This window comes from Zosterops lateralis, assembly GCF_965231275.1.
Source record: "Zosterops lateralis genome assembly, chromosome: 22".
NCBI classification, from domain to species: domain Eukaryota; kingdom Metazoa; phylum Chordata; class Aves; order Passeriformes; family Zosteropidae; genus Zosterops; species Zosterops lateralis.
In genome coordinates this window covers 4,648,918-4,664,823 of record NC_139782.1, presented here as the reverse complement: position 1 = coordinate 4,664,823, position 15,906 = coordinate 4,648,918, and the positions used below count along the sequence as shown (strand labels likewise).

Genomic DNA, 15,906 nt, shown 5'->3' with positions numbered 1-15,906 from the left:
TATTTATTTGCATCCTAAGCCTTGATAAAAGCCTTTATAAAATTCTATCAAAGCAGAGTTTTCTGTCTTTACCAGAGGCTGAAGTTCTCACATACTCATTTCTTTTGGGTGAACAAACCCCGTGCACCACAAGGTTTGTGATAAAACTGTGAGAACTGGCAATCCCCTGTCAGGCTCTGCCTGAGCAGAGCAAAAACCTCGAGGTTAAAGCCCCTCTAAGGCCTGTTTCACTTCAGTTTAACATTTAAAAAACCTGCATTTGTCACTTTGAACTTAATTACATTGATACTTTCAGCTCTTTGATCTGGGTGAGGAAGTGAGGGGGAAGAAATTTATTTTTTTAAAAATGCAGAGAAAGGTGAAGCCTACAGAGCATTCCCTGTATGTGCATGGAAAAAAGTTTGGAAGCTGTAGAATCTGGGATGGATCTTGGGATTCCTGTGCAGGATCCTCTTAGCCCAGAGGGGCATCTTTACCCCTCACCTCGTGTCCCTACATTGCATACTCTCATTAGAAATAAGAGGCTGCAATTTGCTTCATTTTTTTAACCTGACAAGACAAGGAGAATTTCCTTCAAATGTTTTCAATACTATGGATTTTAGTAAAAGTTCCAATTCTTTTATCCATCAGTGTCAGGAGCTCTCTCCTCTTTAACTTCTAATTCTAATTTTAAGTTCTTTATTTTTTATGTTAACTAGGAAATGACTTTTTGAAATCTATGTGCTGTATCCTATTTGTACCCTCTGTGTATTCCTGGCTCCTTAGGGATCTGAACTGGCACTGTGGCCTTGGATTTTTTTGCCTTTTAGACCAAATATTTTGGGATTAATAATATAAAGTTAATTTTTTTTTTTTTTTTTTTTTTTTTTTTTTTTTTTTTTTTTTTTTTGGACAAAGTAAAAGAGAAGTCAGCAGCATCCCCGTTCAGCCTTTGACGTGCTGGTGGATTGGTGGGGTGGGGAGGAAATGTCCCACATCAATCTCTCCCCCATCAATCTGCCAAGTTTAAAGTCACTAAAACGCCAAATAAACCCGCTCAGAGTGCCTGGATGGTCTTAGAATTTTTTCAAAGTTAATACAGATGAAATCAAGGATGCCACTGGGGACCTGAAATTGAGCATTTAGCAGCTGACTAAATAAATAAATGTTTCACTAATCCCAGTAGGTACCTTGCCTCTAAACAGCATATTAGCTTGTCCATATTTGCTCGAAACAAACTCATAAATCACAGTTAACAGGAGCGTATTTTTGGATGTGCATATGAAAGGTTTGTGTTACTTTGTGTGTGTGTGTTAAAAATCTGGTCATTTTAAGAGCACCATTTCTTGAGCAAAATGAGTATTGCTGCTTTCAAGGAGTGGGTTGGCAGTTTATGTGGGGCATGCCCATGAATATGAATTATCTGGCTGGGATCAGGGCTGGTGCTCCAAGGGAGGAGTTTTGGGTGTGGAGTGACCAAGGCTGACAGAATTCCTGGGATCCTGAACCCCTCAGCTGACTGGAAGTACCCAGGGAGTATTTTCCCTGTGGCATTTAATGAAGACTGGCAGGATTTTCCAGCAGTGTTCAGCTTTAATGTTTCTGCAAAAATACAACTATGCTTTATAGTTCTGTAGAAATGGTTTAATATCCATGTGTAGGGGTGTCAGGCAGGAGCAGATTCCATGTGAGCTGGTTTTTTGGGGTTTTTTTAGAACTCACAGTAAGAGTAGTGTTTGTAACTCCTGTTAACCTGCCCCAAAGGAAGCAAAGGATGCAGATTTCCTTCCCTTGTTTCTCAGGGCTGGCCTGAGATGTGCAGGATTCCTGGCCTGAGAGATGCAGGATTCCTGGCATGAGAGGTGCAGGATTTAATGTCTGAAAGGTGCAGGATTATAGGCCTGAATTGTGCAGGTTTTTCTGGCTGAGAGGTGCAGGATTTCCAACCTGAGAGGAACAGGATTCTTGGCCTGAGATGTGCAGGATTTCTGGCCTCAGAGATACAAGATTTAAGGGCTGAGAGGAGCAGGATTTCTGTCTGGGAGGTGCAGGATTCCTAGACTAAAAGGAGCTGGATTCCTGGTCTGAGAGGTACAGGATTCCTGGTCTGAGAGGTGCAGGATTCCTATCCAGAGAGACACAGGATTTCCAGCATGAGAGATGCAGAATTTCTGTCTGGGAGGAGCAGGATTCCCAGCCTGAGATGTGCAGGATTTCTGGCCTCAGAGATGCAGGATTCCTGGATGAAGAGGTGCAGGATATCTGGCTAAGAGGTGCAGGATTCCTGACATCAGATATGCAGGATTTAAGGGCTGAGAGTAGTTCGATTCCTGGCCTGAGAGAAACAGGATTCCTGGCTAGAGAGATGCAGGACTTCTGGCATCAGATATGCAGAATTCCTAGCCAGAGAGATGTAGAATTCCCAGCCTGAGATGTGCAGGATTTCTGTCTGAGATGTGCAGGATTCCCAACATGAGATGTGCAGGATTCCCAACATGAGATATGTAAGATTTCTGTCTGAGACGAGCAGGATTTCTGTCTGAGAGAAGCAGGATTCCCAGCCTGAGATATGCAGGATTTCTGTCTGAGAGGTGCAGGATTCCCAGCCTGAGAGGTGCAGGATTCTCAGCCTGAGATGTGCAGGATTTCTGTCTGAGAGGAGCAGGATTTCTGGCCATAGAGATGCAGGATTCCCAACATGAGAGGTGCAGGATTCCTGGGCAGGGAGGTGCAGGCTTCCCATGGCACAGGGCACTGGAGCACCCTGTGCCACCCCTGCCGTGGCCCTGTGCCAGCAGCCACTCAGCATTGCCATCATCCCCCCCAGTCTGGAGACGCTGCCAGTTGGCAGGAGGTGAAATTGCTGAGTGAAGTAATCAAAGATGTCTGACATTTAGAAGTGAAACGTGTTTGCACCTTATCATGTTTCTTCCCAACGGTGAGTCCCTGTGTTCTGGGAAGCCGTGGGCCAGGTGCCCGTGAAAATGGACACGTGAGAGTCTCAGCAGCAGCAAATATCTTTTCTTTCCCCTGGGGGATGCCACAGAAGTTTTGATCACAAAGTGCCCATTTTTCCCCTCAAGAACCTGCAGGGTCAGTGCTGAGTTTACTTTTCTTTTCGCTCTTGAGAACAGATTCAGGTATTAATAAGAACTAGCATAAAACACAGCATCATTTTGAGGCAGAACAGGGCATCTTCCACCAGTGAAATAAATGTCAAAAACCTCAAATAGTATTTGGGTGTCATTGCCCTTCTCACAGCCCATGAATCCCTTCCTGCTCTGAGGCATCAGAGTGACTGGAAACCCCCCAGGCCCCACAGCTGGTTCTCTGTCACCATCCCTGTCACCTCTCTGGGTCTCAGACCTGCCTCAGTGCCAGCCTTCAGCCTGTCTCTCTTTCCCAGTCTGGAGCAGCACATGGTGATCCACACCGAGGAGAGGGAGTACAAGTGTGACCAGTGTCCCAAGGCTTTCAACTGGAAATCCAACCTGATTCGTCACCAAATGTCTCACGACAGTGGGAAACGGTTTGAATGTGAAAATTGTGTTAAGGTACAGTGAGGGCAGGGTCATCACCCTGGGGGGGAATTCACCTGGGGGAGGGCACTGGGATTTGGGGAAAAGGGTGCAGGACACAGTGTCTGTGGGGGATTCACCTGGGGAAGGACACTTGGACCTGGGCAAGGGCTGCAGGGGATGGGTGGCCCATGCTGGCCCAGAGCAGGGTGATACAGGGAGAGGTGATCCTGCTGTCCCTGTCCCAGGGAGAAGAGGTGTCCTCACTGTCCTGGGGCATCCCTGCTCAACCCTCTCCCAACCCACTCCCCCTTTGGCCATTCCCAGCTGGGTACTGGGGTGGTGGGGAGGGCTGTGCTGGGCAGATGTGGGTGAACAAAGACAGCAAAGACAAAGACCTGTTCAACCATGAACACCACACACTCAGGGAGATGCCACAGACCTTTATAACCATGAGCACCACACACTCAAGGAGGAGCCACATATCTTTATAACCTTGAGCACCACACATTTGGGGAGGTGCCACAGATCTGTATAACCATGAGCACCACACACTTGGGGAGGTGCCACAGACTTACCAAACCATGAACACCAGACACCTGGGGAGACCTTTATAACCAGGAGCACCACACACTCAAGGGGATGCCACACACCTGTATAACCATGAGCACCACACACTTGGGAAGGTGCCACAGACCTTTATAGCCATGATCATCACACACTCAAGGAGGTGCCACAGGCCTGTATAACAATTAGCAACACACACTCAGGGAGATTCCACAGATCTGTTCAACCATCAGGACCACACACTTGGGGAGCTGCCACAGACTTATCAAACCATGAACACCAGACGCCTGGGGAGGTACCACAGACCTTTATAACCATGAGCATCACACACTCGAGGAGATGCCACACACCTGTATAACCATGAGCACCACACACTTGGGGAGGTGCCACAGAACTGTTCATCCATGAGCACTGCACACTCAAGGAGATGCTCCACACCTGTATAACCATGAGCACCACACACTCGAGGAGATGCCACACACCTGTATGAGCACCACACACCTGGGAGGTGCCACAGACCTATCAAACCATGAGCACCACACACTCGAGGAGATGCCACACACCTGTATGAGCACCACACACCTGGGGAGGTGCCACAGCCTGGCAGGGCACGACCAGAGCTCTTTCCTGACCCATTCTCACCTGTCCACCCAACGCTCCTCAAGCCGTGAGCAGCACTGAAAAGAAAAAAAACCTAACAAAATAAGTTTTTCACACACAGACTCTCCTCCTCCTGCCTTTCCCCCCCTCCTGAAGGCATTTTTTTCCCCGCAGGTGTTTACGGACCCCAGCAACCTCCAGCGGCACATCCGCTCTCAGCACGTGGGGGCGCGGGCCCACGCCTGCCCCGACTGCGGCAAGACCTTCGCCACCTCCTCGGGCCTCAAGCAGCACAAGCACATCCACAGCACTGTCAAACCTTTCATATGTAAGTTGTCACGGCCATCACCAGCCCCGGCGCTGGCTGTAATTGCAGGGATCCTGCGGGGGCCCCCCAACCTTCCCATCCCCAGCCGCTGTAATTTTATAGCTCAGAGAAAAAAATGAATTTTTTTTCTTTTTTTTTTTTTTCTTTTTTTTTTTTGCATGCTCCCTGTTTTTTCAGTAAACATTCGTGGCAGTTTTTGACTTTCTTGACAAGTTAAAAGCTGAGTCGCTCAGCGGTCACAGCGATGCCATTTTTCCTGATATCTTTTCTTTCTCTCATCTTTTTTTTTTTTTTTTTACCCTCCTTAATCGCTTTTGAATGTTCCTGTTGGTGACATAAATAAATAGCTGGCACAGCCTGATCGAAATGTTTTACAGGGGTGTCTCAAATCCTGGAGCCGTTGTAAAGAACTTGAAGTAATCACAGAGATGAGAAGGTGTTTTTTTTTATAAAAAGAAAGTTTTTTCTTCTTTATTTACTGCATGTTTCATCTAGATAATGCTGGGAGCCAAATAAACAGCAGATGAACTGTGTCCTCAGCGCTCTCCTTGGTGGGATATTTCCAGAAGGGCATTTTCCCTGGAGAGCCACCCATCTCAGTCCTTGTCATTCCCAGGGCTGTATATTTTTTTTAATTGACACAGCACCCACTGGGTTGGGATAACTGTGCAGGGAGCTGGATGGTGTCACAACAAAGCTCCAGGAACTTTAGGGATCACCTCCTGACACTTCAGAACACGTCGCTCAGGCACGGGCCGGGATCTGGGTTTGATTCCAGGCTTTGATGTTGGGGTGGGGAAGCCACTGAACCTACTCCTGCCTTTTTTTTTTCCCTGCTGGAATAATGGGAACAGCATGCAGGAATATCCTGGGAGACTCATTTCATTAATGTCCCGGGGTAATCAGTGTCCTGAGATGATCGGCTGGGTGTCAGCAGAGGAAGAAGAAACGCTCCTCTCGCTCATTTTGCTGCAATCTTTCACTGGGCACATGAAAGGGATAATTTGACTCCCAGGATTGCTGCGGGGAGATGAGGGATTTCTCCTCATAATCTCCTCACTCTCACCTCATCAGAATTAGGGACTTGTCAGACCAAATCAGGTCGTGGAACAACTGCAGAGGGATCCTGCCTGGTCAGACGTGTCAGGTTGTTTTGTCCATCAATGTGGAACCCATTAACAACTTCAAACCCACACGGCAGGATTCACAAGGAAGTTGGTTCTTTTTTTTCCCTTGTTCAGTGAAAGAAAAGGGTCTGTGTGTTTGTGTTTAATTTTTTTTACAATATTATATTTGGCTTTCAAAAGACCCCAAATGCAGAAATCAGGAGGGCAAGAGACGCCGTTCCACGTGGAATTACTGAATCATTGGATAACTGGAGATTCAACAGAAATTTTCCCATTTTCCTTATTTTAGAAGGATGATGAGAGCTCTCAGAGCTCCAGCACTTCTCTTTAGGGAATTTTGTGCTGTGTTTATATATCTAGCAAAAATTCCTGGGGTGAGAAATGGAAGAATCCTGGAATCATAGAATGGTTACATTTGGAAAAGCCCTCTGAGATCATCCAGTCCAACCCTTAACCCAGCACTGCTGTGTTCACCACTAAACCATGTCCCTAAGTGCCACATCCACAGGTTTTTTTAGCAATTCCAGGAATGGTGATTGCTAATTCCCTTGGAAAAAAAACTAACAAAATCCCCAAAAAACTAGAGATTGTTGTATTTAAGAAACTATCACAAAAATAAAATTCAGTTGTGCTGAATTTTCACGGAAAATCAATTCAGTAGTGCTTCCTTTCAAAAGAACTCTGGATATTATTTAAGAAAACACTTTTAAATGGAGTAAAAAAAGCCAAATAAACTCTTTCTTTGCAAGTCTAAGGTGGCTGAAAAGATACTTGCAACAGCCATAAAACTCTGTGTGTGCACTAAGAGCAGCTCAGGAGAGCTGATCTGAGATTTTAAAGTGTGATTGCCAAAAATTAGGATTGGCTCAAACATCCAAACTCTTGTGATGACTTTCTTGTCCTGTTTGTGTTTCCCTGCAGCTCAGGGCTGTGTCAGGGCCCAACAATGAAATGCTCTGGGGACAGACAGTGCAGCCTAAATTTACAGTGCAGTCAGAAACCAGAGCCTTCAGTGACACTCCTTTGGATTTTGGGGTGCTCACCTGAATCGAAATGTCAGATTAATTAAATTTTGTCCGTCTCTGTTTTGAATTTCAATTGGAATTTATTATATTATTATGTTTTTCAGAGCTGCTAGTGAAATACTCTCCCACCAGTCATTCAATGTTCGAGCATTGAAGTAAATCTTAAAGATTTAGGAAAGCTTCAGGAGAAAATACAGGGAAAATCATGCTCACATGCAGTTATCAGTAAAGCTTGGAGGAAGGAAGGAGCACAGAGCAGTCCCTGAGCTGGAGTGTCAGAACTTGGATTCGTGTCCTTGCCTGTCCAAGCCCAAACAATGTCCTTCTTCTACTTTGTCTCGTTTCCCTGCTCACAAAAGGGTGATAACAGCAGTTCCCCGGGGGAAGGAGTGTGTTAATTCACCACCACATTTATTCCCATGTTGAAAGAGGCACCAGATAATAAAAAGTCACAGTGTTTTGATGTGTGGAAAAGTTTGGTGTGGGATTCCTGTCCCACTTTGCCCTGTTTCTTCTACAGCAGCAAAGTCTGGAAGGTGAAAAGGGGTCATAAAAATCCATGTTTTGAAAGCTTGGTATTTACAGGTCGTTAAAGAAAATGCTGATGTGGCTTCAGTTAGCGGGGCAGGGGTGTTCGACTGATTTAATGGATTAAAACAAGAGATCCCAGCCCTGGCAGAAGCCAGGCCTGGCTGACAGGGGATTTATAGAGCATCCCCCTGGAGGGGTTATGTACCACTGAGGGCATTAAGGAAGGGCAGGTTTGATTAAATGAGGCAAAGTTCTTCTCCCTCCAGCCCTCGGTGCTTCCTGCCATGCCAGGACTAATGGGAAGCAGATGAGCTGGGATAAATAGATGTTATCATTAAAAATACATGATTAGGGCAAAGAGGGGACTGGAGCATCTCCCCTGTGGATCCAGGCTGAGAGATTTGGGGCTGTTCAACCTGGGGAAGGTTGTGTGCAGGTCTCACAGCACCTTCCAGGATCTACAGGGAAGCTGGAGAGGGACTATGGAGTGACAGGACAAGGGGGAATGCATTCAAACTGAAATAAGGGGAATTTAAGTTGGATATACAGAAGAATTTTTTTCCCTGTGAGAGTGGTGAGGCTGTGGAACAGGTTGTCCAGAGAAGCTGAGGCCACCCCTGGATCTCTGGAATTGTCCAAAGCCAGGCTGGACAGGGCTTGGAACACCCTGGGATAGTGGAAGGGTATGGGATGAGATGGGCTTTATGACCCTCCCAACCAAACCATTCTGTGACTCCATGATTATCCTTCCTGAAAATTCCCCCAAACTTTGAGCAGAGAAGGAGCACATCCCCTCAGATTTCTGTGGAGCTGCTTCTTGAGAGATTGTCCAGGACAGGCTTCATCCAAAGGGAAAGGTGGTGAGGGAAGGAGTGAGGGACACTGCTCTCTCTCAGTCTGCCTTGGGCAAGGGAGATCCATGGGGCAGAGTGGGCAGAGCGGTGCCGGGGGTGGGCTGGTGAATCCTTTGGCAAATCCCTGCAAATCTTCCTGTTAATTTCATATCGCTTTTCGTTGTTTGGTTCCTGTTGACGCTTTAGGTGAGGTCTGTCACAAATCCTACACGCAGTTCTCCAACCTGTGCCGCCACAAGCGGATGCACGCGGACTGCCGCACCCAGATCAAGTGCAAGGACTGCGGGCAGATGTTCAGCACTACCTCCTCCCTCAACAAGCACCGGCGCTTCTGCGAGGGCAAGAACCATTACAACCCCGCCGGGATCTTCGCCCCCGGCCTCCCCCTCACTCCCACCTCCATGATGGACAAATCCAAGCCCTCTCCCAACCTCAACCACGCCAGCCTGGGCTTTAACGAGTATTTCCCATCCCGTCCGCACCCCGGCGGGATCCCGTTCTCGCCAGCCCCTCCAGCCTTCCCCGCCCTCACCCCGGGGTTCCCGGGGATTTTTCCACCTTCTCTGTACCCCAGGCCCCCCTTGTTACCACCCACGCAGCTGCTCAAAAGTCCCCTCAACCACACTCCAGACGCGAAGCTCCCCAGCCCCCTCGGGAACCCGGCACTGCCGCTGATCTCCGCGGTGAGCAACAACAACCAGGCCCCTTCAGGGGAGGAGAAATGTGAAAGCAGCCTGGAGAACTCCTACCTGGAGAAGCTAAAAGCCAGGAACAGTGACATGTCCGATGGCAGTGACTTTGAGGATGTCAATACAACCACGGGCACGGATCTGGACACCACGACTGGCACCGGCTCCGACCTGGACAGTGATGCGGAGAGTGACAGGGACAAAACGAAAGACAAGAGCAAACAAATTGAGACCAAGCCGGATTTCATCAGCAGCTCGGTGTCTGCCAGTTCCACCAACACCACGAGCGAAATCCCTCTCTTCTATTCTCAGCATTCCTTCTTCCCTCCCCCTGAGGAGCACCTGCTGCCCACCACGGGGGCAGCCAATGACTCTATTAAAGCCATCGCCTCCATCGCAGAGAAGTATTTTGGGCCTGGCTTTATGGGGATGCAGGAGAAAAAGATGGGTTCGCTCCCGTATCATTCCATGTTCCCTTTCCAGTTCCTCCCCAATTTCCCCCACTCCCTCTACCCTTTCACGGAGCGGACCCTCAATCACAACTTGCTGGTCAAGGCAGAACCAAAGTCACCCAGGGACCTCCACAAAGTCGGCGGCACCAGCTCGGAGTCCCCCTTCGATCTCACCACGAAGCCAAAAGAGATTAAGCCAATCCTGCCGCCCCCCAAGGTCCTCCCAGCCCCGTCCTCAGGGGAGGAGCAGCCACTGGATCTGAGCATTGGCAACCGCATCCGAGCCAGCCAGAACGGAGGGAGAGAGCCACGGAAAAACCACATTTATGGGGAGAGGAAGCTGATGGCAAGTGAGGTCTTACCTAAGATTTCCCAGTCCCAGCTGCCTCAGCAGCCTTCCCTGCACTACGCTAAGCCATCGCCCTTTTTCATGGACCCCATCTACAGGTATTAACATACCCTGCCTTAAGCCTTTCCCTAACCAGCTCCTTTTCCAGCTGACACCACACCCTGAGGCAGGAGAGGATGCAGGTTGGTTGGGAAGAACAGTGAGCATCTCCTGTTGTTGTTTGTACCTCTCAACACATTGAATTTCCTGAATGGAAAGGGCTGAGTAATTTCAAGGAGCCCTCATAATCAATGTGTGAAGAACACATCCTTATTTTGATAAAGAAGAAACTTGACCTATTTAAGGACTCTCCCACGAGCCGAGCCATCACTAAGATGGCACTTCTGCTGGCGAAATTCCAGAGGTTTGATTCGATAAGAATGCAGAGTTCAAATTGCCTTGGAGCCCTGGGCTCTCATGGCTTGGGAATGAGTCAGGAGCCCTGGGAGCCTGGAAATGCAGCTCTCCCACTGACTGACTTGAGGGCCTTTTGTGAGCCACTTCACCTTTCTTTCTCCCTCCCTCTCTTTTCCTTTCTAATGCCTTTTCTTGGGGTTTTTCTGTTCGGAGGAGCTGCTGATGCAGACCCAACCTGCCGAAACATGTTACTCTTGGAGTAACAAGTCCTGTGTAAACACATGGTAGCGTGTTACTACCCAGATCTCTCCCAGATACATTTCTCACAGATTTATCTTTCTTGGGAGATAACAAGGCCTTTCTGGTGTCACTTGAACAGATGGTTCTGAGGAGGGCCTGATGCGTTACGTCAGAATGAGCTGAACATGGGAAGGCGTGTGTAGAGCAGGCTGGGTGAAGTTATCCAAATGTCAGCTAAACTTCCAGAAGGCATCAATTCAGGAGGAAGAGAAGAGGGAAGGCTTTGGCCTCTTGTTTCTTGAGAGCTTTTTATAAAACCTGTTCTCAAAGGAAAATATAATAACTTTGTGATGAGGGCAACAGTAAATTTGTGTGTTACCCATCCGGGTATTACCTTTGGATGAGGTGGACATGGCACGTTTGGTTTTAGCAAAGCCCCATGAAAAGACGTGTCCTGAACTGGTTTGATTTAGACATCAACACATCTAAATTAGCCATTACCATGTCTAAATGCTCCACAACACCCATCTGGATACGTGTGCTTGGCCTGGAGCGCTCCTGGATTCAGTCCATGGAGGTGAGAGCTTTGTCCTTGCACTCCTTGTGCTGTATACATGGTGATCCTTGCTGTGCCCAGCCTGCTGGAAGGTTAATTGCTGTTCCCCTGCAGGATCTGCCGTGTCCCTGGCACTGGAAATCCTCAGAGCCACCATGGTGTGACGGTGGGACGGGCACTCAGAGGGCTGTGAGCACCACGACAGCCCAGATGTCACCACCGGCCGCTGTCGCAGGGCTGATAACTGTGGGAAAAAGTGATGTCAGTGTCTGGCCAGGCCAAGGAGCTGTCGCTGGGATGAGGATTAGTGAGCCCTCAGTGCTGGCTAAACAAGCCTCTCTGGCTCTGGCACTGCATGCCCACACCATTCCATCTGGGATGGGGACACCCCCCAGCTCAGGAGGTGCCGTGTCCTGCCTGGCACCCACCGTGGCCATCTCCTCCTGGAGAAATCAGGCATGGTGTGAACAGTGTTCATAAAAAATACCCCTAGGGGGGGAAAAAAAAAAATCAATAAATGGGATGGAGAGGCAGAAGAATCCATGTAGGGTCCTGCCACCTCTGGGCATTCTCAGCAGTAATGCTGAAATAACACGGCTCGGAAAAGCCGCTGCCAATTAAAACAGAGGCCTCGGGAAAACCGTAAAGGCCCAGAAGACAGATGGAAGTGAAGGATGGGGGCATCGTTTGCTGCATTCCATGGGATGCACACAGTTTTAGTCATGTGTTAAAATAGAAAGTCAGCGGTGGCGTTGCCTGCGAATCAGACTTCTGATGTAATGAGCGAAACAGCCCAGCTTCCAAGTCCCAGCTTGAAAAATATGGAAATATTTTGTTTCTAAACTTCCCTTTATCAGACTCTCTCACATCATTTGGCTCCTTTTTTTTTTTTTTTTTTCCTCCCAAAGGCCACTTAAATCCTTGACATTTTCTCCTGGTGATATAATTTAATGCGGCCAGACAGTCTGAAATGGGGGCAGTTTTTAGCTCAGCCCGTGGGGGTGACGTTCTCAGGCACTGGCCTGAAACGATCGGCTTAATCCTCTGAGTTGGGCTCTGACGGGGACGTTTGGACCTCGTGTTTCCATTCCCAGAGCTGGGAGATGGCAGAGCTGGGGAAATGCTGTCAGTTCATCAGGCTTTACGCACGAGGAGCAGGCAGGGCCCTCCCCAGACAGCTCTGCTGGGATCAGGGATGTTCCCTTGGGCATTTCAGTGCCTCCTGGAGAGAAAAGCTGTGCTGGTCAGGGAGGGCTCAGGGAGCAACTTTTTACTTATTCTTTGGTATTTCTGGCAACTCAGACCCATAAAAGCACGTACTTTCCAAAGCCCCCTAACTCTGACTGCGTTTCCAATCCAGCTCTTCTCTTTCCCTCTACCCAAGAAGAATTAAATGCAGATTAAGCACAGTTCACTGACTGAACTCGGCAGGGCTCTTCTTTAAACTCTTTGGTAATTTGATCCACACACCAATCAGCTGAAATGCAGCTAAAATAATTTGCTCTCAATTTATGCTGGACTAATGTACTTAAAATCACTCTCACTTTTGGATTTCTGCTGGTTTAGCTGGATAGACTCAATTCCAGCTGTTTAAAGATGCAGCTGTGTTTGTTGGAGTTACTTCCTCAACACTTTTTTTCCCTTAGAGAACATCTCAGTTTGTCTTTTTGGTGATTCCACACCTCTGTTTCCCTGCAAGTAGAATATTCTGTGGAAGCAAAGCCAATATTTTCAAAAATAGGAGCCTCACTTTAGGGTCATCTCAGATGCTTAAACATGAAATATTTGTATGGGCCAAAGTGATATCAGAAGAACTTGGGTTTCTGAGTCACTTCAGAATTCTCCCACCAGTCCCTCACTTTTTAAATCGTTGTCCACATGGGCTTGCCAAAGAAACTCAATGCAAATTATGTCTCAGCTGCGAGGGAGGAAACAAATATGAAACACCTAATGATTTCAGCACGCTTGGGGCTGCAGTCTGGCCCAGTGTTAACTCTTCAGATAAATGCAAACTCTCAAAGACATTTTTTATTTTTTTCCATGCGGGGGCTGCCTGCTGTGGACCCTGGAGCTTCTCCTCTAGGAGCTCAGACAGTTTTGCTCTAAACACAGGGTTTTCCATGACATTTCACACCAGCAGAGGTTTATAAACCACTGCAGCAGAGCAGGAGCAAAACGTTTTCTTAGTCATCAGCCTGAAGGCTAAAAAAAATACTGCCCAAAGGAGGGGATTTGTGTTCATGTTGTTTCCAACTCTTTCTGCGGGGCAATTGTGCATCAGAATCTGTAGTGTCCAGGAGAAGGGGGTGGAAGAGAATAAGAGAATAACCTTGTGTGTAACTGAAGCACAGTGTGGGGCTCCCTGTGAGGTATGTAACCCTCTGTGTTGTTGTCCAGCAGGGTGGAGAAGCGGAAGGTGACAGACCCCGTGGGTGCCCTCAAGGAGAAGTACCTGCGACCCTCCCCGCTGCTTTTTCACCCCCAGGTAAGAGCAGGGACACTGCCATGTGCTGTGCTGATGGAATGCTGAGGTGGGGCTGGTACACACTGGGATCACTGGGATCAGACTCCTCCTCATCCAAGGGCCTGACTGGAAACTCCACTATTTTCCACCAGTTCCTTCCAGACACGTTTAATTCACAGTCTGAGGATGATGACAGTTGTGCCTTGCTGTTCTCTTTGCATTACCAGAAAAACAGGGATGAGGTCTGGGCAGCTCACAGGCTCTGCCAAACTCCCCTTCCACAGCCCAGAATGCCTGTGAGGTTTTTCCTTTGGGAACACCTGGGGGAGTCATTTGCAGTGGTACAAAGGGAAGAAGGCAGCAGCATTTTCTACCTTTCTGAATTCCCCACACCATGAGGAGTGTGTGGAAGTGCCAGGCTGTGGGTTCAGCTGTGCTGCTCCAAAGGCGTGTGACAGCCCCCAGCTATCCCCTGATGTGCCCAGGCTGTGATCCCAGCTCTGTGGTCCTCATTGTGCTCTCCTTTATATTCACAAACATTGTTCTCCCCTGATAATGTTTCCCACCTTAGATAAATAACTCGCAGGTTTGTGAAATCTGGGTCCTGGTTGCTTTCACAGCTAAACTTAGTTCCCACATTGTTTCACACCAGCCTCAGAGTTTGGTTAATAACTTCCCCCGATTTTTCCTTCATCCAGGCTGGATAATGGTGACAGGCTGGCCAGGAACATCCTGTGTTTGTGTGAGTTAGAATAGTGGGGATATCTGCCTGTAAAGAATCTGATAGCAGGGAGGAGCCAGCGTGGCAAAGCAACCCAAGGAGACGATGAGAAACATTCAGACCCCAAGCAGGAGCAAACTCTGGGTGGAAGGTTGTTAACATTGTTCCCAAAATCCTGACCACGTCCTCTTCCCATGGCAGTGAAAAGATCTGGAAGGTCTGGTTATCTCTAACAGCTTATCACACAGAATAGCCTCAAATTTACAATCACCCCAGCCCAAAGCTTCCTGATAAGTGATTTTTAATAAGGGAAGGCGCTGTGTTGAGATGACTTGATCTGGAGAGGTCCCGTTCCCATGCTGCAGTCAGTCAGGTATTTCACACACAGTGAAGGAACATGGGATATTTATTCCAGAATATGGGAGATTTGCACCAGCAGATCCCCTTCCAGTGTTATCATAGAATCAGGGAATATCCTGAGCTGGAAGGATCATCCAGTCCAACCTGTGGCCTGCACAGGACACCCCAACAATCCCAGCCTGTGTCTGAGAGCTCTGGCAGCCTTGGGGCCGTGACCATTCCCTGGATCCAGCACTGCTAAGAATTCTGGATCCTGGATCTTTTCCTAAGAAATCACATTTTCAGGGTTCCTGCTTCTGCTTTGTTCATTAGGACTGATGTTCCTGTGCCTGGTCAGTCAGAGTCACATTCTACCCAGGCTTTTCTCACTCCAGACACGAGTCTGGTCTCAGCCTTTCCCTCTGTGAATAATCCCCAGCTCTCTCAGAGTGCCTTCACTGGGATGTGATGAAGCCAGAAGATGTGATAAAAGGAGATGTTTCCTCTCTCAAAATGAATTTCAGGCAGCTCTTATTTCTTAGCCACTCGTTGGCAGAAGTTCCTTTGCTCTCTGGGAGTTTTCCTGCATTGTCTATTCCAAATGAAACTCTGGACAACATAAATAACCAGTGTAACTTTTTGATAACTTAATGGAAAGCCTTTCCTCACCTGTTAAGATTCTTTTCTTCCCCCTTTCTGTTTTATTATAACCAGGCAGTTGTTCCCTAAATAGCAAAGTGCCTTTGCCACTGGAGAGGCCGTGGCCAGCATTTAGAATTTTAAAACCAGCCTACGGCTCTCAAGCCAGCAAATATCTGTGACTAAGTGCCTAAAGAACAGGGCACAACAAAGGAGAGCTCCAGGTACCTCAGCAAAGGGCTGAGAGCTCAGCTCTGAAAGGTCCGGAGAGCTTTTTAACATGATGGTTTTGTTGTATGACTGGCAGCTGGGGCAGAGCTGGTGCTGTAAATGATCAAGTAACCTTTTCAAGTGGCTGGTGCTAAGTATTACTTACTATTTATCATGGGCTGGGAGCCTCCAGCTAAGGGGCTGTGGATCTATTATCGGGAAATGGGGGTTACTACTCCTCTTTTTTTACAGCTTATGAATGCTTGTCAGCCCTCCACAATGTCTTCGGGGGTGATTAAGACAACTTTTTTTTTTCATAGCC

General features: G+C 48.0%; 1 protein-coding gene across 1 annotated transcript in view; it reads left to right on the top strand.

Moving 5' to 3' along the window:
- The window catches only part of PRDM16 (PR/SET domain 16), a 302,027-nt gene that overhangs the window by 269,470 nt on the left and 16,651 nt on the right, over positions 1-15,906 (top strand). The window contains exons 7-10 of the mRNA XM_083876951.1: positions 3,386-3,533; positions 4,839-4,992; positions 8,716-10,117; positions 13,609-13,696. Of these exons, the coding sequence (XP_083733077.1) occupies positions 3,386-3,533; positions 4,839-4,992; positions 8,716-10,117; positions 13,609-13,696 (1,792 nt within the window). The remainder of the gene's footprint in view (positions 1-3,385; positions 3,534-4,838; positions 4,993-8,715; positions 10,118-13,608; positions 13,697-15,906) is intronic.